Genomic DNA, 24,837 nt, shown 5'->3' with positions numbered 1-24,837 from the left:
CAAACAGGAGATTTTATGCAACAGGATATGTAATCGAACACACATTTCTAACTAATATAATGAAAGCTTTTCAATGGGGCCGTGATACTCAAACAAACACATTTGTATATGTGAACTTGTGAGGACCCTCATTGACACAGTGTGTAGTTCATACCTTAGTCCCTATATCTAAGGTAGGTGTAAAGCAGAGACAATATATAAAGAACCCAAATGACACAATCTGTTACATTCCATTCTCTAAAGACAAAGCCTCTCATCTGTTTAAATTGGTGCAACTTTATATCAAGTTGATATGCTGTTCTACTTTCTGAAGATTATTCTGCATAAAACCAACCTTGAAACAATCCCCCTTTGCTACTGAGCCTCTCTTATCTATCTATCTATTCTTATGTCGTTAAAAGGAATGAAAGGATTGTTAGAAAACGTACACATTCATGCGCCTCTCCAATATCTTGTCAACTCACGGATGTCAAGCCAGTAGACGACAGGACATGAGCTACAAAAACTACTGTGATCAGATCCGCAAAACTTCTGTCAGCTGCCCATGTCAGCAAAAGTCAATGTAGACCAAACAAATGCATCCCAAAATGTATGACTCCGCAACAGACTAGTGTGTTTAAAAATTAGAACATCTGTATCCCAGGCAGAAAACAGTCCGCATCAAACTGAAAAAAAATCTGCAGATGTTGTTTGCATCTGGTAACAAGTTTTCCCTTCATCCAAAAATGATATATCATAAGCCATACACCTTCATCTCTTTTCAATTACTTCTATGCACAGTGACACATTTTTGCTATTTCATTAATAAATAAAAACTGAGTGTCATGTTCTGAATAACTGTCACTCTGTTTGTGACTTTGCTGTCCTCGTCATCCTGCTGTGTCAGATGGGACGACACTTAACTTTCAGCCACAGAGATATGTGGACTGTGTAATACTTCCCTATAATTCAACAACACATTACACTGTCCCGCACCCTGTCCATCTGCCACCTGCCGTAGAATGACAAACTGCGGTATGCCTTGTGATCCGGGGCCAGGGGGAGAAATACGGTGTCCTTAGCAGCATCCTTACTGATGACGCAAAGCTACCATCATTTATACATTTGAATCATTCTGTAGACATAACAAAAAACAAAAAAAAACTCAAGAATTATCATCAAGCTAGTTGGAGTCATGATCTTTTTGTTAGGCACTGGACAAAAAAAAAGTTGAATTTTATTTTATTTTTAAATAAAAACAAGCTTTGTATCGACTGTTCAGCAAAAGGTTTGATTTAACTTTTTAATACACATCTAACTCAAACCACGACCTACACTTTTGCTTGTGTTAATAAATCTGAAGAATGCTTAATGTAATCCTTTTACTGCAATATTCCATTCATTTCAGACTTTGTGTTACGAGCCATGGTCAAATGAAATCAAAACTCAATATACCCAATTCCATCAAATAAATTAAGGAATGAATCCATGTTTTCACACTCATAAGCTCTCTCCATTTAAATCTCAGCAAACCATTTCTTACCTAAGCTTAACCATCTTTCTCTTAAATCCTTTAAAGTTACCTTTTATTCATGTGAAAAGATTGTTGGGTGTTGTGCCCGATTGTTAACATACAAAACTGAAACTAAGGGCACAAAAGTCACTGAATAAGATGTTTCTTAAAGCAAAAAATTCACAGTTTTGAGAAATACAGTATGCTTAACCCTAACCCTCATCCTGTTTACTTCCCTGCCCTTCTGTGCATCCGCACACTAAAGCCCCCACCCTCCCAAAATCCTTCTGGTCGGTTATTGGCTAAAACGCTGGAACACTGTTTATATTTGGTGGTGCAGGTTGGCGCGGTTTGTTTTTAGTTGGCGTTTGTGGACAGTGGGCTGTCTACAGAGACAGTGTGTTCAGGGAACAGGCAGCTAGCAGATAGTGAGGAGATGTTTTTTACAGTGTGTTCAGGGAACAGGCAGCTAGCAGATAGTGAGGAGATGTTTTTTACAGTGTGTTCAGGGGACAGGCAGCTTGCAGATAGTGAGGAGATGTTTTTTACAGTGTGTTCAGGGGACAGGCAGCTTAAAGATAGTGAGAAGATGTTTGATGTGTGTTGTAGCCTACAAAAATGCGGTTAGAGCACCTTTAAAAAGGAGCTTTCCCGGTCTTATAGCCTGCCAGAGCTACCTATATTGCCGAGCTGCACCACTGTAACTGTAGTTTAAAAAATAACAAATATCCTAGTGGCTAAGGTGGGGGGGGGGGCAATTTAGGCTTGGTGAGCCATCAGGCTTGCAATACACTGGGAAACAGTGAAGACATTTTTTAATTAGTTTTTTGGCTGTGACACTCGATACTTTAATGTGAAAACTAGAAACAACCTCAGGAAACCTGGTTCAGCTCCCAGTGTAACTCCACACTGACAGAGTAAACAAAGAAGCGCATGAAACAAAAGGCTGATCAGGGGATTTAACAATCAGCACAAGCACTGCAAAGAGAAACACAAGGCAGTCTTCTTCAGCCTGCTATCACTTGACTACACATTTAAAGGGATCGGTGCAGCTTTATTAACACATACTATACCTCCAACTTAACTCAACCCTCTGAACGGCAGACTGAGTCCGCTGGGATTCTGTTTCTTGATTAATATTAGAACTGTGCCTGAGGTGTTCATCTCAGAAGATACTTCGTTGCTTTGTTGTTCTAGTTTCACTGGAATAAAAATACTTTTTCTGCCAATGCATGTCTTGAGAACCTGAACAACCTTGCCAATTCTAATGTATTCCTGGCAGGGCCCGTTTGTTTGTCCAGCAGTCGGAGATTCTAATCCCACTTCTGTGCTTTCCAAACTTTTCAAACTCGCTGCTCTCCCAAAATCATTAAACCTAAGGCAGTAGGTAGTGATCAATAAGTGTGGTTCTTCTGACCAGCTGACCCTTTAATGATTAATCGGCAGGACGCTGTGAGATGGTCCCATATGGTCCAACAGGCGCACTCTCCCATATAGAGAGTGGATTGGGCCGCATTTTTGTGTCTGAGCTCAACACAGTCTATCTCCTCTCTTTTTTTCTCAGATTAGTGACATCTGTAGCCTACGTTTGTTTGTGTTAGTTAAGTTTTCCTGATTGCTTCGTTTCCAACCGTGGTCAGAAAACCAGGGTTGACTCGTTATGTCCAGGGCTGTTATGAAAGGAATAACGTCAAGGTTAAAATCCCGTTTGTGGTGAGCAAATGGATGAACTTTGCTTTCAGTCTGGGGTTGTTTCGGAGACTGCAAACACTGTGTACAAAAGGTAAAATTATTCCTACAACACATCTGCTTCCTCTTCCTCTCTTCTGCCCACTTTCCACACACACAGACCCACATGCACTGAGCTCTCTTAAAGGAGGGACAGCACCATTTTACAAAAAAATGCCTTATCGCGCTGATGTGACCGAGCCCGACCCAAACCCGAACATCATTTCTAAATATCAGTCCGGGCCCGGCCCGTCGGCTAGGTTCAGGTATCCATCCTCTACTCCCAAACTCTTCTTTAAATCCAGCAGGCAGTACAGCACGGAAAACCTCAACTCAAACTTAACTGCAGGTCAGAAGTGAAAAGAATCAAACCTAATAATACTTGATGTGTCGGAAGATTTGCTCAAGCATAAGACCTAAAGATAAGACACAAATCATGAATTACCAATTGCATGAATTCTACCAATTACCAATTACCCTTACCAATTCTTTTAAATGGGTAAATAAACGGAAAAGTGTAAAAGAAAAGAAATGGTTGAGTTTAGGAAAGACCACATCTAGTCTTTCAGTGTTCTAATTTTCTGTCTAAAATCATTTATTTAGACAATTATCTGGGATTCAGTTATTAGGTGTTGCATATTAATATGCACAAAATATTACCATTATTGTTAATTAAAGACAACACTAATGACTTTAAACCTGTGACACAGATGCAGAGTAGACTGGCAGCCTCGAGCAACCTCAGAGGGAAATAAAATTACAGAACTTTTTCTTTCATTAGTGCTTCCAGCTTTTTGCAGCAAGGCCATCTAGCTGGATTTATGTGTCATTGATGAGTTTTTTCGTGGAGGAATTTAAAATGGATTTACCACTTACAAAAAAAGAAGATAAGATAGATTGTTAAGAGCAAACGGCCAAAGCTTTGAGATTTTCCTGCAATGTTTCAAATATTTGCTGAATATGGTAAACATTGTGTTATTTTTTTTTTCTGTTGTCCCTCATAACAGATTACACCTGTTTTTTCCTATAATAAATAGTGAAAGGACTAAAAGACCTTTAGATGCAGTAAAAGAAACAGGGCACAGCGTAATGAAGTGAATGAGTAAATTGGTTTAAGAAACAATTAAAGCTGCATTAATCAATATTCCTATTTACAGGTTCCATGGCACAATGATTTCCATTTATGAGGTTTTTTATAACAATGATATGAGTTCCCCCAGCCTGCCTATGGCCCCCCAGTGGCTAGAAATGGCGATAGGTGTAAACCGAGTCCTGGGTATCCTGCTCTGCCTTTGAGAAAATGAAAGCTCAGATGGGCCGATCTGGACTCTTGCTCCTTATGAGGTCATAAGGGACAAGGTTAGCTCCCCTTTCTCTGCATTGCCAGCCCAGAAAATGTGGCCCACCCATGAGAGAGAGACTTCATAGTTTTCAAACGAGCAAAGTGGCAGTTGTCAAGGCCACACCCCCAGATTCCACCTTGCACCCCCCACTCTCCTACTCAAAAGCTACAGACACAGAAATGGCGATACTAAGGAAAGCTCATTGTGGGACTGGCTCTAGTGGCTGACTAAAAACACATTTTTATTCCTTGGCTTTTATTCCAGCATGAGAACTGTATGTTGTGTTTGTCTGGTGTTGTGTTGTGTATATTTATTGTTTTATGTCAATGTACAGTACTTTGGTCAACCTGGTTGTTTTTAAATGTACTTTAGATATAAAGTTTGATGATTGATTGACCGTGGCTTGTTTTGTCTCCAGCAGAAGCTGTTTTCAGCTAACGAACTCCTGATAAGCCTTTATTACAGCTCAACATGTAACGCTGTCTGTCCCGCACCTTACAGCAGACAGACACAGTGAATGACAAGCTATCACTAATTCATTAAAGCATTAAACTTGGCCATTATTTTCTGACTCCAGTATCTTTCTGAGAGGTGTTAGTTTGGATATCGGGATTTGTTAACTCACAAAGAGGACAGTTCAGAACATTCAGCATTATTTCATTATTGTATGTTTTTTACTTGGACTATTTGTGTTGTGTTACAGCCATACCACTATCACCTTGCACAAAACTGTATACTGACTCTTTATTTGATCTGGATGTTTTTACTACTACTGCTGGCCGGCCATCACATTCACATGATGCCCCCCCTCCACCATCAACCGTCGCTGCTTGTTGCTGATTGGCTGAAACTGTGTTTTGTGGCTTTTGTTCGTTTTCCATTTACATAGCCAAGGCTGGTATTAACACCAGTTTTTTTTATGCACTCAGAAAACGGAGAGCTTTGTGACCGTGAAGCGATATTCACTGAATTTGAAAAAAAGTGTATTTGATTAACATCACTTACTACAACTTCAAGTATTGTGGCGCTGCAGAGACGTCCCAGCCTACAAATTCTACCCTACAGACTAAAGAAACCGTTACACAACAGTTTCTCACAGGATGAATAGGAAGTTTTCCCCATGATGAACAAACTGATCTTTAAAATCATCGCAGTGCCCCTTTAAATACAATAATGCATCTTGGGAAACTTGGAGGGGTTTGTAAATATGTCAACAAAGTGCAAGATTGATGGATAAGAAAAGATTTCCGACCTGTCCGCGTGTCTAGCAGGAAGCGTCCGTCCTCGTTGCCGGACACGATGCGGTAGACGATGGGATCCGGCCCTCCGCCGTCTCTGGTCAGGGCGGAGACGCTCAGCACCTCGGACCCCACCGGCAAGGATTCTGGGAGCTGAGCGGTGTACTCCGAGTTCAGGAAGATGGGCTGGTAGTCGTCCAGGGAGACCACGTCCACCGTCACCGTGGCGACGGAGTAGAGGTGACGAGGCAGGCCGCGATCCGTGGCTTTCACCTTCAGCTCAAAGGTGGGTGGGGTGTTGGTGGTCAGCGGGCGCTCCAGCCGCAGGATCCCTGAGAACTCTTCCAGAGAGAAGTAGCCGCTGTCGCCCGCCAGGAGGGAGTACCTCACCTCAGAGTTTATACCTAAAGCAGGGGGAAGACGGAAAGATGGGAATGAAAGTGTTCTCTGGTACCAAACGCAAACTGATTCAGGTTGTTAGATGATCAATATTAAGCACAGGTGTCACACTCACTTTCACTAATGGCCACACTGGAAAATGCAAATCACATCAAGGACCAGACACGTAGAGTTTATTAAAATGCTTTTATTTAATTGAAAAAGTCAAATACGTTTGACTGTAATATTGCATGTCTCATGTAGCCTTCTGCCTTACAAATGGGTTGACGTAAAGAACAAAAGGTCAGCAAACAAGTTCCTTAGCCATGATGAGGGTTTAACAAATCAAGCAGAACAATGATTAGATTTTTATAAGCAACAACCTGTTTCCCAGACTAAATTTGAAAACTCTCTTCTTCTAAGCACCCCTTCTACCCCAACCATAGGTATGGGGCTTTAGGGCTTTAAACTTATATTGTTAATTTTACTGTTTTTACTGCAATACATCCTGCTGCTGCTGGTATTTGCGCTGGTCATAATAGTCTCATAATAATTTTTAATTCTATATTGCACATACTTCATATTATATTACTTGTCTTCTGTTTCTTTTCTTTTTTCGGAGCCTTGCAATGTTATCTCGCTCAACTGTATATTGTGAATGTGCAGTTGAATGACAATAAAGTCTGTCTAAGTCTTCTTCTGTTGGACTTTTTGGGTTGGCGCAATAGGCGGGCCGAGATCTATTGGGAACCTAACTTGATACGCTGCAGGCATTGAGTTTGAAATATGTGATATAACGCTTTGATATGTAGTTTGACTTGTCTATTGGCCCTGGGCATGCTGCATATCACCTGGGTTGTTTTCTTTGAAAGGGAAAAACAAATTAGCAGAGTAATTGCTGCCGTTTGATATCATTTCACCGTTATCGAAACCACATCTGAATTCCCACACGGCGTGTTCATGATTAAAAGTGAAGCCATGATGTCAAAGCAAAGAGAGGGAAGACTCCAACTGTGATCAAAAGATGAATCTTGTTAAAGAATCTTTTGTGCATGTGCCGATAAACACTGATCAAAGAACGAGATAACAACGGTGCTAATCCAGTAGATGTAGCCGTTCCTACAAATCGCCCCAACAGCAAGTATACCTAAAGCAGGCTGTTCACAGGGAGCATAAAATGTCTGTGTTACAGTAACACTATAAAAATAAAGCTTGGAGGAATGATGCTTTTAGAAAAAGCATTGTTGTGTATCCTCTTAGTTTTTAAAATGTAAAAGCCCAGGGCCGTTGCCAAGGCCTCAGCCTGAGCCTACATGGGGGGCACACACTACTGGGTGAGCTAGAGCTCGCCCAAATACAGTTTGTCTTAAGGGTGGTGCTACATAGAGAGCATATAATGGCCAATAAAATAAAATGGGTTACTTCCTTTGGGAGCATGCATGTCTGCATCGTTTCATGAGGACAAGTGGTAATTGTGGCGTGCTGGTGGTGCTAGAAGAAAGGGCAGAGGGTATGAATATATAGAGTACACTTAATGTCAAGCTGGCCTGCAGATGATTAGATGTTTTGCTCTATGACAAAGTGTTAGAGAGACCCAAAGATGGCTCCACCACTTGGCAGGTACCCCAATTTGTAAGCTGTGCAGAAAACACCTAAATCCCACAATATGCAACCTGAACGGTCACAAAAACCCTGACTATAATAAGTATTTGCCTTGTTACTATTATCAGTGAGTAAAGCCACGTCAACAAACCATACAGTTTGATCACTGGCTCTACTTGTTCCCGCTTAAAATATCTATACACCCAACAGCTTACAGAAACAGACAGACAGTTTCCCTTTAAGAGTCACAAGCTGAGACGTTTGGGAACTGCTGTTTTAGGATAATTATAATGGGCGTGCCATTACTAAAGGGCAACATTTTTAGCTCAAAAAAGGACAACAAACAAGTGGTTTGGCAAGTTTGGGAAAATGCCTTAAATTGGCCTAAAGATTGTGTAACGGTTAAAGACCAACACTTCAAATCTGAATTTGAGATGGGGCCGAGGACCCCTTAGCTGAAAGAGAGACAGAGCAGGGAGCCCCTACTACATACAGTATATTATATATAATTGATGGATGACAATAAATCGATATTCATACATAATCTATGCATGTGGAAGGCCCAGGGAATCCTTAAGATTAAATGTATTTTTGAATGGCTCCCATAGTGGCTACCTTACCTTGATTAGTAAAGTAAATCATAAATGTTGTGTAAGTTAAATGATTTTGAACATGAACAGGCTGATTTGTCTTTGTTCATAATTTGATGAATTCATGTAAAAAAAAAAAAATGCATACACATATATATATATATATATATATATATATATATATATATATATATATATATATATATATATATATATATATATATATATATATATATATATATATATATATATATATATATATATATATATATATATATATATATATATATATATATATATATATATTTTAAAACCTTCAAATTTCATTAATTTGGCGGCCCACCCTGCAGTAACTTTGAGGACCCTGTAGGGGTCACAGACCACTGGTTGAAGATCTGTTTTAGAGGACCAGTTGATTGGAATTTATATTAAATGATTTACTGTTTTACAGCTTAGTGTCCTATTACTCTCTGTGAAACGTCCATTAGAGGAAAAACATTTTTTTAAAGAAATCTGATACAGTAACTGGTCCAGTTTCATTCTGAATGAATCCAGGAAAGATGATAATGATATGCATGCAACGTACTACAGATCTATTGGTATATTTCTTGATATGCATTTGTGCAGTGTAAGAGTTTAGCAAACTAATTGGCATACAGCTTGTGCTACGGTTAAATACCGACGTTTCAAACTGAATTCTAGAGGAGTGGTTTGACAGTTGAAGGAGGAAGATATTTGATCTCTTTCCTTACGTTTCCGGATGGTCTCTCTGAAATATCTATCAAAGGCGAAACACATTTTAACTCTTCCAACACCAGTTTCATTATGAATGAATCCAGGAAGGATGGTAGTGATCTACTGTACATGCATGGTATTACATATCTATTGGTGTATTTCTCCTGATCAACTCAAATCATCAGGTTTTCAAAACACATAATCTACTGAATCCAACTGCAGTTTGTGTTTTTTGTAGTGTTTTTGTTACATTTCTTTGGGAAATAAAACATCTGTGAAAAAAGAAGGTTCATTAGTCATTGTTGTCTGTGAAGAAGTTTTCTAAGGAAGAGGACAAGCTGCTGCACATCTGAAGGAGTGGCTGTGCTGTTCTGTGTGCTCCTGTTTCCCTAGCCAGCTCTGTGTGAGAGTGTGTGTGTGTGTGTGTGTGTGTGTGTGTTTGTGTGTGTGTCTGTGTGTGCGTGTGTGTGTGTTTGTGCGTGTATCTTTGTGTCTGTGTGCGTGACTGTTGACCTGTGTGAATTTGTGCAATTCTGTGGATACAAAAGCGTGTGTATGGAATACTAGTGTTTGTACGGGCAGAATATTTATGTTTGTGAGTGTCTTTGCATTTTATAGATCCGCCTGTGTGTGTGTGTGTGTGTGTGTGTGTGTGCGTGTGTGTCTGTGTGTTTGTGGACACACACCAATGATTTAGCTGGTATCAGATGAGAAGAATGTCAGTGTGTTTTTGTTTAACTAAATTCGTGGGGTCCAAAAACATGGAATACAGTATACTTGTGGGTTCCCGACAGCTTTGGGGGAACAAAATGACAGACCGAGGGTTGAGACTTAGTTTTAGGATAAGGGTTAGAATAACCTTCGCAGCACCGGCGGCAACTCAGGGTTCAGTGTCTTGCCCAACTTCGACAATGACTGCAGGGGCGGGGATCGAACCACCAACCTTCCAATTGGCAGGCAACTGCTCTACCACTGAGCCACAGCCGCCCCCGTGAATATGTGTGAATGTGTCTGTGTGTCAACACACACAATGCTTTGGCTGGTTTCAGAGTCTGTTTTACTCACAATCTGTGGCAACACATGAATTAAACATTCAAACACGGACAATTGTTGCAAACTTCAACCAGAAGACATTGCTTATGATTTGTTTAGTTTTAAAATGCTGACATGATATAGAAAGCAGTGAGATCAAATTGTGCACTGAAACAAACAAGCCGAATGACACGTTTGTGTGAGTGACATTTACTGAGAAATAAAAAGAAACAGGAGGCCATTAATCACAGGACAGAGGAAAAAAAGAAGAAAACATTGAGAAAATCTTGTCAAAGTAACACTAAAGAAACAAGAAAGAGACAGAGATAAACGAACAAGCAAAGTGTTCCTTTATGTGTTGAGAAGAGTTCCCTAAGTCTTAGGCTGAATAAAGTCTTTATAAAGCCTCTTGGATCAGTTGGAAAATGCTTCGTCACAAAGCTGAAAACAGGTCAGTTTTTCTGACACCATAGAAGTGTGTCATGTTCTGAGAAGCCAATTCTCCACCTTGAGACATGAATTTGATGGTTTAGGGCTCAGCTAATGATTTCACGGCGGTTGTGACACTAAAAAAAATGTCATGTCACTTTTGTCATGTAAGTCTATGGAAAAAAGCATTTTTAGCCCAGACATTTTTTGGCTGCTCTGTGCATTGTGCCTTAAAGGCCGGCGCACTTCCTTGGGGCCTTTTGTTCAATCCCCAGACCGGCAGGATAAATCTGGGAGGAGAACACAAAAAAAATGCAGCGCTTGCCTCTCACTCATTACCATCATCAACGTGCCCTTGAGCAAGAGCCCTAGAATTATTACTTTTATTATAAGTACTTCAACAAAATTTTCCGTTACAGGTTTTAAAAGCAGGACTTTTACTTGTAGTAGAAGATTTTCATAGTGTGGAATTGGTACTTAAACTTAGGTAAAGGTTAAAGATTAAAACGTATGTGACCTAATGTGTAAAGCAAGATGCTAATGCAGCTAGGGTTAAGGGTTAAAATCCCAGAGCAGCAAATTATCACCAGCACAGCTGGATGAATTGGTGGAGAGGTATCAGGTGGGCGATTTCATAAAGCAAAACTCTGTTGGGAATGGCTTAGTCTTTAATTATGTTCAGAATTGGTATTCACTGTACGCACACAAAGGCGAGCACACAAAGGGATCGCTGACACCAGGACTTGTGGGTTTTCACGACATGTTCTGACCTGAGAGAAACATTATAAAGCTCTCAATGGTCTTATTGTTGTTGCACTTGCATGTTCACAGCACCCAAAATGCCCTTTCAAAGCCTACTATCGACCCAGCATGCCCAAAGGATGAGCCGGATTTGGGACAAGATCTCTGCAAAACTTAGTGCTGCTTGAAGAGATTTGGGTCTTGCGCAGTCCCAGACTCGCACTCGCATGAGGTCATGGCTCATTTAGTCTCACATTGCCAGACCTTCCTCGATAGCGCTGTAGAGGAAGGTCTGGCTAGTTCACACAGCATTCTGGGATGGGAGAAAAACGTGCTCTGGTTTATTGGCATCTCTTACCACCAACCACCATTGTCTTTGGTGGTGGTATGCGCCGGCCGGAGCCCCGGCGCCGCTGCAAAATACCCTCGAGGATGAACTTGTTTTGGTGGAACATGTGTACGTTCAAATGATGTTTCAATCGTGCAACTCAGATTGTTCAGATAGTCTAACTAGCTGTCTGAATTTACCCTGCAGACATCCGAGGAGCAGTTGACCACAGTCCTAAAAAATCCACCAAATTTTAAAATGCCACAAAGAACAGAAAGAAAGCGAAAGGGAACAGACATCCGGCCAAAAAGAAGGACATCTGTTGCAATGTCTGGCAGCACCTGAGCAATCCCAGAAGTGGAAAGTTGTGGATATAGATTATGTCTCTCTTGAAACTGGAAAAGCTCAGGTATACCTCAAAGTGACTGGGTAATCAATCAAGTATGGCAATTATTCCTGGACTTTAACAATGTCTATAATTTACACAATGTCAGTTGATCCCTCTCTATGCCTATTCTAATATGAATCACAAACACTGCCCCTTTATTTAATTTTGTATCCGTAGTATCATTGTTAATATAAGCACGACATCGTATGCCTCTGTATATTTATATTTACATGACTGTCCTTTTCTGTCTGTCTGTGCTAGCCATTTCCCAGGGAGGAGGGGGTGGATGAATAATAATAATAATAATAATAATAATAACCTACCAGTGTCTGGGTCCTTGGCGTACACGACAGCGACGGGAGTTCGTACGGTCGTGTTGTCGAAGACGGTGACCTCGTAGTGGCTGCTGGAGAACAGAGGAGGGTTGTCGTTCATGTCTTGGACCGTCAGCCGGATGTCTGCCTGACACGAGCGCCCGCCGCCGTCCGTCGCCTTGGCCACCATGTTGTACTCGACCTCCTTCTCCCGGTCCAGCACAGCCAAAATGAACAGCTCACCTGGGGACAGATGGACACTGAACACTGAAGCCTAATGACATTCAACAATGAGTTGGTCGTCTTGTTTGAGATTTTCCCTCGTAATAAACACAATATTAAATAAATCATATTTAACAATGTTTTTATGTTTCATTTAACACACTACCTACTTCCACAAGCTTCCAGATTTAATGTTTTTTCCCCCCATTAAGTTCGGCTAAAGAAAGGAGCAGCCATACAAGCAGCCCAGTGAGGCTCATTACACACCAGACATCAAATTATTGGATGAGTGAAACATAGGGACATAACTTTGCTATTCCAGAAAGCAAGCCAAATGATAGCAACCAACCCATTACACGAAGAGCATAAGGACATTTATGCATAAAAAGATTCCTCATTTGAATTTCAAGATATTTATTTAATTAGTTTAATAAAAGATTGAATCAAATGACACACACACACAAAGAAAAAAACCTTACTATTGGCTCTGCAATATGTGCAAATGTAACATTTTTTTTATGTATTCTTAACTTGCACACAAAGCCAAAAAGTAGCATATTGGAGTTTTTTTTTTATTAAACTATTATTGTGTTTAACTTTCTTTAACTTAACATATTATTGGATCATTATTACTGTACGATAAGTAAGTGGACCTTTATTGTTGTCATCGGACAAGGTGAAGCTAAATGTAACTACTGCATACTTTTGGTACATTTTTTAACAATGGGTGCAAATGTAGTGATGTTAAAAGTACAATATTTCTCTCTAAGTTGTTGTGGAGTAGCGGTATACATGTAAAGGCAAGAAAGCCTAAAATGGAAATACTCAACTATAGTACAAGTGCTTTGAAATTGTACTTAGTATTACCTGTTATAACAGGTAATACTTATAACAGGTCAGTGTTATAGGACTCATCCTTCAAGATATTTCAATTTGGACCCAAGTGTACGATTGCAAGATTGCAGCATCTACAACCTCTCTGTTGGCTAAACTCTGTGTGACATCTTACAGCCAGTCATGTGTTTTGAAGACAAGAGAGAAGAAAATGAAGTGTGATAGATGTCAGTGCTCCTGACAAAAAACAACAACAATATAAATGTTTTTGGCTCCTCTCAGCACAAAGCCTTTTTGAGTGCCGATGGCAACACCCATCAAACAGTTAGAGGAGGCACTCGCGTTTTGACCCCAAACAGAGGCCATCATACCTGTCCTGTGGTCGAGACGGAACATATCTGCGTTGGGACCGTGGAGGGTGTAGGAGATCTGTCCATTAGCGCCCACGTCTGGGTCTGAGGCCGAAACCTTCAGCACAAACGTGCTGGAAGGCGAGTTTTCCATCACCGCCTCCGTGTACACCAGCTGCAACAGGAGGATAATAACAATAATCAGGAGTCCATTTGCATAGCACTTTTCTCCATCAAGCTACTTACATAAAATACACACATAAAAAAATTAGGCAAAAACACATGTAGACTGTTCATTTACTTTATCACATTACATCTGACCACCTCATGTTTCATTATTTTCTAATTACATCCAATAACAACTGATTTCAAGAATGTTTTTACAATACAAGTTCACTCTCCACTTGACTGTCCAATTAAACTAATAAGATTCTTTATTAGTGAAGGTTTAAGGAGGCACTGCGGGGTTGGACAGGGGGCATTATCACTTGTAAATAGTAAAAACGTTGTTTACTGAGAAACATTATTGGTACCATTAAAGGAATGTCTGCTAACTGTTCCCAGTAGACAAAAGGATTATTCTACATCTCCCAGGTACGGGTGTGTCTGACAAACCGGAGATTAGCAGGGACGTGCACAGACAGACTGTTGTAAAATGAATTAAGCTTTATTAAAGTGGCCATGGCTATGTCACTGCCTTGAAATTCCTAGTGATCGTTTACTACAAATTGTGTGTCCCGTGCATTTTTCTGCCTGTTTGACATCCTAACCAATTTCTTTAAAATCAGAACTTTTTTAATCAGAAGTTTAATCTCCCAATCGGATATTTAAATTTTGTATTCAATTAATGAATTAGTTTTTCAGTAAAGCTATGCACAAACCGGAATAAATATATATAAAAGAAAAGGGCATATCCTCAAGCCCCTTTGATGTCTATGTGTGCATGTGCCTTTAGATGAGGACAATGTGAATTTTATGAATATTATGGAAAAGAAAAGGCTGAAATACATCATGTCCTTCCTCACCTGTTCACACAGTGGACTGTTGTCGTTGATGTCCAGCACGTGGACCTCCACGATCACCGGAGCCTCAGACTTCCCGTCGGTGGCCGTGACTTTGAGCGTGTACCTGTCTTTGGTCTCTCTGTCCAGAGCTTCCCTCGCGATCAAACCCCACTCGCCCTCATCCTCCTGGATGATGGCGAACTGGCCCAGAGGGTCCCCATCTGCATGTGGGATGAAGAATGGAGTTACTAGAACGATTTCTCCTGCAGGGCTGTGAAATTAATCACATTTTGATTGGGATTTTTTGTTTTTTTGATTTCAGCTCCGTACGATCACAAAAAATCTGAAGGGCAATTTAAAAAAATTCAACAAGAAAAGTATTATGGGAAATTTCAGTTAGTGATGATATCGAGGTCATGTCTTGTGGATTTGTCCGGGGGATCAGGAGCCTCTTTTACACAGAGATTCTGCAATACTGCCGTCAAGAAGATGATTCGCCATTGCACCGGCTTTGCGTTTCTACAATGAACCGAAATAACGCCGGCATAAAGCTGCTGTGTGTGTGATTTAAGATATGCTTGTGGTTTATCTGTCCTGTGCACAACAAAAACAGAAGAAATCGTCGGATATTTATATCCAAGCTCGACCGGAGCCTGACCCAGTTAAAAACTATTCTTTCATACTACTGACACACGTAGCCTACGTTTTTGCTTTTATTAAGCAACAGTTTTTTAACCCCAAAAACGAATCAAGTGAAACATTAACATTGGTTACCCAGTCTACATAATAAGCAGTTTCAAATTTAGAATGTTCAATGCCTTATCGCGCTGATGTGACCGAGCCCGACCCGAACGTCATTTCTAAATATCTGTCAGAGCGTGGCCCGACCCATCAGGTACCGTCGGGTCCAGCCGGGCTCGGGTTGGGTATCCATCCTCTAATACCCAAGTGCATACCCACCACCGTGCGGACAGATGATGGAGCGAGCGCTTGCCTTTGCCGCCGTATGTTTATGCCGTCCATAGCAGACTTTTCTTGGATTGCCTGTCGTGCTGTCACCTTTCCTGTGTGCGTAAATTTAATAAACCACACACCTAGGCTACCAGTTGATGCATGGCGTGTGTGTGTGTGAGTGTGTGTGAGTGTGTAGTCCCGCCGTACTGACTATTTCTTTTCAATAAGTTCCTTATTTGTTGTCCTGTTTGTTGTCGGCGTTTGCTTCCATCATTGTATCTCTCTACAATTATGTCACCAGTATTATGCCCTTTTTTTAAATTCAGTTTTCTTTTAACAGTAGCTTTAAGATTTAGTACAGCTGCCATGTTTTTCCTGATGAATAATTCAATAATTTCTGTTTGCTAATCTTTCTAGCTTTTTTTCTCAGTCTCTGTATCAACATAAGGACTGAGTCAGCTGGGTGCTTTGCATTTTATGGTTTCTCACAAACTTCCATCTCCGAGATGAATACAGTTTTTCACAGTTCACAGGCAGGTGAGTTTTGCCATCGGTCTGCATGTTACAGCAGATTGCAGTCAATCACCTGTTTGCCAGGGTGATGGAGCCGCTGTAGAAGCTTTCTAACGTTTCAACCACAAGAAGGAAACCGTTTGAATTCTTTACAGCTGTCAAACGTTGCCACACAGGTTTGAAGTGCTGTGCTGAACTGCGACGTTGGTTTTCTTTGGCAGTGACAAAATACTAATTAAGTGCTACTCTACATAAACAACCTGCAGCACCCGTGAGTGATGGATGTGTCCCGGAAAAATTCATTGCATGTAGGGACATTTCATTTAAGGCTACCACAGTGGAGGAGGATAATGTGTAGTAACTGATATAAATTAAGAATTAAAGCTGAAACTACAACTTCATGTTGATATGACTTACAAAATCTTCACAAAACATTAATTATGTATAATAAAACATGTTTAAAGGGCATACTTTTAACTTTCTTAACTCTTATGTTATATAGGTAAGTGTGATGTTTGATTGATAATTGACCCTTTTCTTTGTTCTATCTATCTATCTATCTATCTATCTCATTATCTTACTCTTCGCATCATTTAGATCACCAAAATAAAAATAATAAATAGAAAAGTTTTAAAATCTGCGTGGTTATTACAGATAATCAGGACAATCGTTCCAAAGAAATATAGTATAATATTAATATACCATATATCATATTTTATGCTTTGTCATACAGTTCAAATAGGTCAAAGAAAAAATATGTTTCAAAATGTTGGTATTATTTGGACTCATTGTTCTGAAATGTGAACTTCTGCTGTCTGGGGAAGTTTTTGAAACAACATTCAGATCATCATGTAGTGAAAGAAAATCCTGAATGTGAATGTCAATGAAAAGTTAAAAGAATGAGTGAAATGTAAAAAAAAAATTTAAAAAAATAACAAACAGAAAAGAATTGACCATTTTATGAGCTTTTTTGAGTGGCTAGCCAAAATAAGTATTGCATGACAGGTCCAGATCTCAGTGTTTCTAAAATTCAGGCTGATGAAAAAGCACTGCAAATCAAAGTAATGCATTTCTGATTTTGCTGGGTGAAGCAGCTCCGTTGTAGTGAATACTCAATGAGTAAAATCCTCACATTAATCACACTGGTGGTTTGTTTGGGTTTCTCTTCGACAAGCCAGTGTCAGCTTTAGACAAACCCTACCATTTAAAGATAATCTCAATGCAAATGTTCCTCAGCTGCACTCTCCAAGTCCAATGTTGTGACATCAAGCTGGAGGAAAATGGAGGATTTGCATTCCTGTCTTTGCTTTTGTTGTTAGCTGTGGGGCATCTGTCTTGTTGGCTTGCTCCTTTTTATGATTAATCTGCGGCTGAATAATGTAATATTATGACTCAGTTGAGGGCGATAAACAATGAGATTTCATTTCACCTCATTGTCTTGTTGAATCCCACAGCGAAGCAAACGGGGGACAGTAATTTGGCTGATAAAACACAAGTGTGTCTCACTCACTCACACACACACACACACACACACACACACACACACAGAAAAATAAATACATGATCACAAGCAAGTGTATGTGTGACACACAATTACACTCTTATGCACACTTGCATACACATTTGCTACACACATCACACACTCCTAAATACACATTTAGACGCACTCACCTGTGATGTAACACGTCACAAGGCGGTTCTCCAATGACACGTCGGCATCTGTGGTCGTCATGGAGACGATGACTTCCCCGGGGCTGCTGTTCTCCACCACTGAGCCGCGGTACACGTCATCCGAGAACTTTGGCGGGTTGTCGTTCTCGTCCGTCACGGTCACCTCCACCAGGACGCTGGATGAGAGCTTGACGTCGCCGCCGTGGTCTACAGCCAACACCTTGAACCTGTACACCCTGGTCGCCTCACAGTCCGTCTCCCGTAGGGTCGTGATCCAGCCGCTCTCTCCGTCGATGGAGAATACCTCAGTGATGTCTGCTGCCGTGTCATCGGGTAGAGACTCCAAGCTGTAGGTCACAAGACCGTTGGTGTCTGTGTCCGGGTCGTTGGCGGTCACCTGCGAGTCAAAATCAGCATTTTAAAGCGGTGTGATGACGTTTTAAGAAAAGAGCTTGTTGCTGCCTTACTGTGAGTTAGAGCAGAAGATGTCTTTCTTCTCTGTGATTTTAGTAGAATTACTGGTCCGTGGTGTTTTAAGACAAGCGTAGCATTCGGATAAAACTAGGCAAACGCTGCAGTCATGCAATATGGGCAGAATATGAAAAGCTCCCATCATTCCAATTTTGTAACTATTCTAACTGTCTGGATATTCTATTGTGCTCTCAAATTAACATAATAAAAGGAAATTAGGGCCCAATTTCTATGTAAATGCAGTCTTTAAAATACATTTACAGATTTTTTTTTATACTTTTTGGCTAAAAAGTGATGGAGTTATTTTGAAAACAAGGGCCTTAGAGGGCTTAGATGGATCCCCATGTTGCTGTTGTTGCAGTCACTCCAGATATATGGCATTGTTTATTGAGCTACCTACAGTAGATGTAGCAGTTGTTGACAATTGAAACAGAGTCAAATAAGATAAACTTATTTTATCTTGCTTAATCGATTTTCCTAAATCGACAGAAAATGTGTTAACGTTGGACTCCATTTGAGCAATGATGTTTTCACAGCCAATTTGTCACTGATTTTTTTTTTGGAGAAGTGGAAGAAATTATCAGACATATCTCAGACACAACTAGGTGGCTGACATAAGCGTTTTTCCCACTTGACTGAACACAATTACTGTACCGTCTCAACAATATGATGTGAATGCAGCGTAAACCCAAGTAGTGTTGTTGATCTTAATATAGGGCAAAAGTGCTATCAAATTAGTATGGAAAACACATTTTTAATATATTTCATAACAACTAAAAAGTAGTTCTGTACAGAGTGTCTTCAGTTTGTCCCAAAGATTAAAATAAATAAATAAAAGAAACCTTAAATTTCTCACCTGAATAACAGTGGTTCCAGCAGGCATGTTCTCAGCCAGGAAGGCCCTGTATGGGTTAGCATCAAACACCGGCTGGTTGTCATTCACATCTTGGACCTGAATGCTGACCGACACCAGTGATGCAACATCAGTACCGTTGTGGCTCCCCTTAGCAATCACATCTATCTGATACCATTTTGTCTTTTCGTGATCTATAGTCTTTTGCAACAGCAATGTTCCACTTTCTTTATCCAAACTGAACACTTTGTCCTTGTTGCTTTCCACGGTGTTCCCGTTCACCAGGCTGTAAATAAGTGGCATGTCAGAGTCTGCCCTCACGGAGCCTACCTCTGTCCCGATGGGGATGTCCTCTGAAGCTGAGAAGGTGTAGAGAGGCTCTGAGAACTTTGGAAGAGGAACCTCAGGAGGAACCACTTTGAGCTGAACAGGGACAGTAGAGTTATAGAAAGGAAGGCTGCCATCGCGAGCTTTGACTTTGAAGTTGAAAATCTTGTTCTCCATGCCAACGAGGCTCTCTTTGACACTCACAACTCCGGTGAAAGGGTTGATCTCGATAATGTCTTCGGTCACCTCTTCTGCTTCATCTACTGTGTAGGTGACATCTGCATTTTTGCCATCATCTGCATCGTAAGCCATGACTTGAATGACAGGGGAGCCTTTATTTACAGTTGACTGAATTGAAATGTGGTACGCCGATGCTTTGAACTGAGGAACGTTGTCATTCTCATCTGTGAGAATAATCTTGACCGTGCAAAAGGCCACTCTTCCGCCGCCATCTTTAGCCATCACTTTGATAGCTATGACTCTCTGGGCAGGGTTTTCTCTGTCCAATGGTTGTGTTGTAACAATCTGCCCATCAGTGTCAATGGCAAACTTCTCATCAGCTAATTTGTTTATGATGGTGTAGTCAACACTGCCATATGGCCCGTCGTCAGGGTCAATGGCCGCTAATCGGATCACCCGAGTTCCTGCCTCTGCATTTTCAGCCAGCTCGGCTTCGTAGATGCTCTGCTTGAAGTGCGGACTATGCATGTTGCTGTTTATCATGTCAATATTGACTGGTGCTGTTCTCTGAAACACTCCGTCAGACACAGCCACAGTCAGGTTATAGTAAGGGTCCAGATTCCTCTTACAGACATTAGAAAAAGAGATGATTCCTGAGGATTCATTGATGTTGAAGTAGTGGCCTTCATTTCCTGAGAGGATTTTGTACTTCAGGTTATTCATGTCCTCAGTGTCCGGATCTGAAGCTTGGATTTTGATGACTATGTGTCCACACTTTGCCATTTCATCCAGTGCCACGTCATAGTGGGTGGTGACAAAGTCTGGTGGGTTGTCATTGACATCCGTGATATTTATGAAGACATGGGCTTCACTACTAAGAGGAACAGTACCATTGTCAGTGGCTCTGACTTTCAAATTAAAGTGATTAATCTTTTCATGGTCCAGCACCTGTTTTGTGACAATCAACCCGCTATGAGGGTCTATCTCAAAGAAATCAGTCTCATTTCTCTCCGTTTTCACAATCTGGAAGGTAAGATCTTTATTTCTGCCAGAATCCCTATCAGAGGCAGCAAGCTGTATAACTGAAGTGTTGATTGGGAACCCCTCAACAATGGTCACAGCGTAAGATAGTTTTGAGAATACAGGCTTGTTATCGTTCACATCCTCTACTTCTATTTCAATGGAGGCCACAGAGAAAGCTCCAGTCATGGAGTCAGTAGCACGAACTGTCAAAACATACATGGTCTGGCTCTCATAGTCAAGAGGGTTGGTGACGGTCAACACACCCGTTTTGAAATCAATGTGAAAGTGTTGTGAGGCGTTCTCCTCTTCAAGGTTGTAGATGAGCCGATAGCCTTCTGGATTCCTGGCCTGGACGTGTAAGATGGTGGTGAACGGTGGGACATTTTCGGGGACCTTCAGCGGATACAGAAGGGTCTGGAAAACTGGGTTGGTTTGATTTCTTACTTGAATACTGAGCTGTGCCATTGTGCTATGACTTGGCTCACCGTCGTCTATAGCCATAATTGTCAACACATACTTATTCAGAGTTTCAAAGTCAAGAGGCCTTTGAAGGGACACATCCCCTACATCTGGATCTATCCTGAAGAGGCCGTAGTCCTCTTCCAGTGAGTACATGATGGAACCATTCTCTCCAAGATCTCGGTCGATTGCAGTTGCTTGATATAAAACATCTCCTGGTTCAGCGGTTTCAGAAATCATCATCGAAAAAGGCAAGTTCAGAATATGCGGCGAGTTGTCATTGACATCGTCTATAAAAACCTTGACCTGGGTAGTAGCAGTCCTAGCTGGTGTTCTCAGGTCTTCTACCTTCACAACTATGTCATAAACATCTTGTTCCTCTCGGTCAAAAGGGATACCTGTTGTTTCAAGAACGCCTGATGTTTGGGAAATTACAAACTTTCCCATTGGGTTTACCACAGAATACAAAAGAGGCTCGTTTAAAAAACACCCTTTGGCTTTGAGTGCCACCAACATTTTGACTGTCTTTAGGTTTTCTGTAACACTTGCTGAATACACTTTCTGCAAAAATCCAAGATCGCTGGCTGTTAGGTTTGTCACGTTTACTTTGACGGTGGCTGAGTCTTTGTAGAGGCCGTCAGAGGCTTTGACAACCAGTTGGTAAAATGGCCTGAATTCAGACACATTGCTAATGCTAATGACTCCAGTATTGGGATGAATTGAAAAGGCATTGTAAAGATTCCCCTCGGTGATGCTGTATGAGACTGCTGAGTCTGCGTCATGGGCCATGACGCGCACGACCTCTGTATCTCTGACAGCTGGGAAGATGATGGATGGCTCGTACACAGGTGTGGAGAAATGTGGCGGGCAGTCATTTAGGTCTAGGATGTGAACAGTGACCTTGGCAGGCTCCGTTGCACACAACGATGGCTCCCCTGAGTCCTTTACCTGCACGGTGAAGTGATACTCGGCTTTGGCTTCAAAGTCCACTGGTGAAATTAAAGAGATGGTACCCATACTTGAGTCTATCTTGAAGATGTTAAGGGCCTCCTGTTCAAGGATCTGGTAGACCAGCAGAGAATTTAAATCTTTGTCTGCATCTGAAGCCTGGATGACCAGAGGGGTGTTTCTTTCTCCCATTACCATGCTATTGATGTGAGCTGACTCGCGTATTTGCCCCAGGTAGTGTTGCTGCTTAAAAACAGGAGCGTTGTCATTCTTGTCAATCACGTAGACGTAAACGACAGTCATAGACGAGGCTCCAGCCGTGGTGGAAGCTGTAACTGTGAGCTTGTAGGAGGCAGATTTTTCAAAATCAAGATGCTTTTGGATTGAAATCAACCCAGTGTAGCGGTTGATATGAAATGTTTCATTTGGGTTGCCACTTTCTATCCCATAATACACTGCAGCAGGGCTGGAGGCTGAGATGGTGACCACTGGTGTTCCAAGGGGGCTTGATTCACTGATCTCTGTTAGGTATTCATCTGAGGGGAAGGTGGGTGGAGTTTGGTCGGAGATGCGGATGTGGACGTGGACTGAGCAGAGGTCACTGCGCTGGGGGAAGCCCTGGTCAGTGGCCTTTACTGTCAAGTGGAAGTGGTCCTCAGGTTGAAGGTCCAAAGGTTTGGCCACACTGATGGAGCCCAGCTCTGGATCAATGGAGAATAAATTGTTGATATTCCCTGCAGGCAGAAAGGAAATTATGTTTATACATGATTAACTACTAAATTATTTTATAATTTGTATCATTGAACACTATGTTTTAGTCATAGAACACGTTGCAGATTCTTTTATGTTTTTCTTTTATAGGCTGTTATGCAGTGTTTGATTGATTTGATTTAATCTCCTACTTGTGCACATTCACTACTGGTCCAAGGTTTGGGGTTACTTACAAATAACTCCATTATAGACAGAAAACCAGCTGATCTGAGTGTGTGGGGGGGGGGGGGCTGACCTTTATTGCAATATCAACATTGCCCATTATCAGCAACCATTCATCCAATGTTTCAAAGGTACAGTCTGTTTAGTAATCAGATATCATTTAAACAAACTAACTAGAAAAATATTTAAGAAACCCTTTTGCAATTATGCTCCCTGCCAAGAACATTAATCTCGTGAAATTATTAATTGTTGTTTTTACACTTCAGTTTTTGTACAGATTAAACAGCCAGAAAGGGAAAAGTATTTCCTTAAACCCATTTAAATCTGATTAATCTGACAATAGTTTCCGATTAGTTCACTCAACTCCACTATAAAAGATTTTTTATTTTAAAGTGCAATATTCTTGATTCTACTGGCCTTAGCAATATTCTCACTGGTTTTAAAGTACTTATTTTATTAAAACAAGAAAAACTGCTCTGCAATAGGTTACATTCATCATGCACTATTTACTTTTGTTTTTCTTCAGTTATAAGGGGAAAATAGCATTGAAGGTTGAATCAGGGGCAGTGTTAGTTGTTAAAGAGGATGTTTTTTGCTGTGTGAAATACACTGTGCATTCCCAATGTGTTCCACTGCAGCAGTTGGGGTCATTGCCAACAGCTTTGATCATACATGATCAGCAAAATCCCTTGGATTAGTTATACACTTTTGCAAGAGAATGCAAATTGTCGGGTATAGCTTTTCCAGAAATCACTCAGAAGGTGAAGAGGTTTCAGCGTAATGTGTGATGTGAGAAGTAAACACAGGGGTCATTAAAGGATGAAGGACAAAAGAAGGCCTGAGATCAGGAGGTTTAAATTCTCTTCCCAAACAGAAAATCATGGCTGGAAAGGCAGTTGAGAAACACTTTCTTTCCCCAAACATCATCATTGTGCACTTGAACCCCTCTGCTTCAGTGAAGCTAAGACTTTGAGACATTTGAAGGCTGTGGCCATAAAGGGTAGCTCCCGGCGGTCTACATTAGAAAATGGTGGCGGCTCCGAGGTGTAAATATGTGTAACTGAATAAATGTAAAGTAGAGAAAAGCTAAAAAGCAGCACACATAAATAACAGTTCAAAGAAAGTTTTTTTCTGATCACCAGAGTTCAGAGAGTAGCTGATGTCGGCATTGCTGCCCATGTCCCTGTCCAGAGCCTTGACCCGGACCACCTCCGAGCCTGTAGGGGCCAGGTTGGAGATGCTGGCCTCGTAGCGGGGGCTGAGGAAAGTTGGCGAGTGGTCGTTACAGTCCTCCACATGAACCATCACCTTCACAAAGTTCCTCTTCACTGGGATCTCCTGGTCACGCACCTGAGGTGGATCAAAGAAATGTGTAAGTGTCTGTGGAGAATATCGGAGCTGTTACAGTGATGACTTCTGGGAGAAACATGATAACAAAATTATGAATATTGCACCAGTTTTGCTTTTTGATACATGCATTTTGTATGGCCTTTTATGTGTTTGTGTGCCATGTTTTAATCTCCAATACACATTTGAAATAGTTAATTCTGTTTACATCCCCCAAAGCCCCTTAATTCTGGGAACTGTAGTACAAAAAGTTAGAGCATGATCATACCCCAAATAGAAGTAAAAGAATGAAGTAAAAACAATTTAATCTGAAATGGCAGTCCAAATCCAAAATATGGCAAATCTCATGTTGCTGTTAGATTTACTGTTAGCCAGAGACACGTTTGTCTCTCTCTTTTCAGCTTCCAATG

At 41.0% G+C, this 24,837-nt stretch overlaps 1 protein-coding gene across 3 annotated transcripts in view; it reads right to left on the bottom strand.

The window, feature by feature from the left end:
* The window catches only part of fat2 (FAT atypical cadherin 2), a 113,488-nt gene that overhangs the window by 41,938 nt on the left and 46,713 nt on the right, over window positions 1–24,837 (bottom strand). For all 3 annotated transcript variants that reach the window (XM_034883944.1, XM_034883946.1, XM_034883945.1), the window contains 7 exons: window positions 24,220–24,430; window positions 19,214–22,881; window positions 17,887–18,283; window positions 14,770–14,969; window positions 13,766–13,919; window positions 12,348–12,581; window positions 5,816–6,205 (listed from right to left, as the gene is read on the bottom strand). In XM_034883944.1, the coding sequence (XP_034739835.1) occupies window positions 5,816–6,205; window positions 12,348–12,581; window positions 13,766–13,919; window positions 14,770–14,969; window positions 17,887–18,283; window positions 19,214–22,881; window positions 24,220–24,430 (5,254 nt within the window). The remainder of the gene's footprint in view (window positions 1–5,815; window positions 6,206–12,347; window positions 12,582–13,765; window positions 13,920–14,769; window positions 14,970–17,886; window positions 18,284–19,213; window positions 22,882–24,219; window positions 24,431–24,837) is intronic.

This window comes from Etheostoma cragini, chromosome 10, assembly GCF_013103735.1.
Source record: "Etheostoma cragini isolate CJK2018 chromosome 10, CSU_Ecrag_1.0, whole genome shotgun sequence".
Classification (NCBI taxonomy): Eukaryota; Metazoa; Chordata; class Actinopteri; order Perciformes; family Percidae; genus Etheostoma; species Etheostoma cragini.
This window is presented reverse-complemented; position numbering and strand designations above follow the sequence as displayed.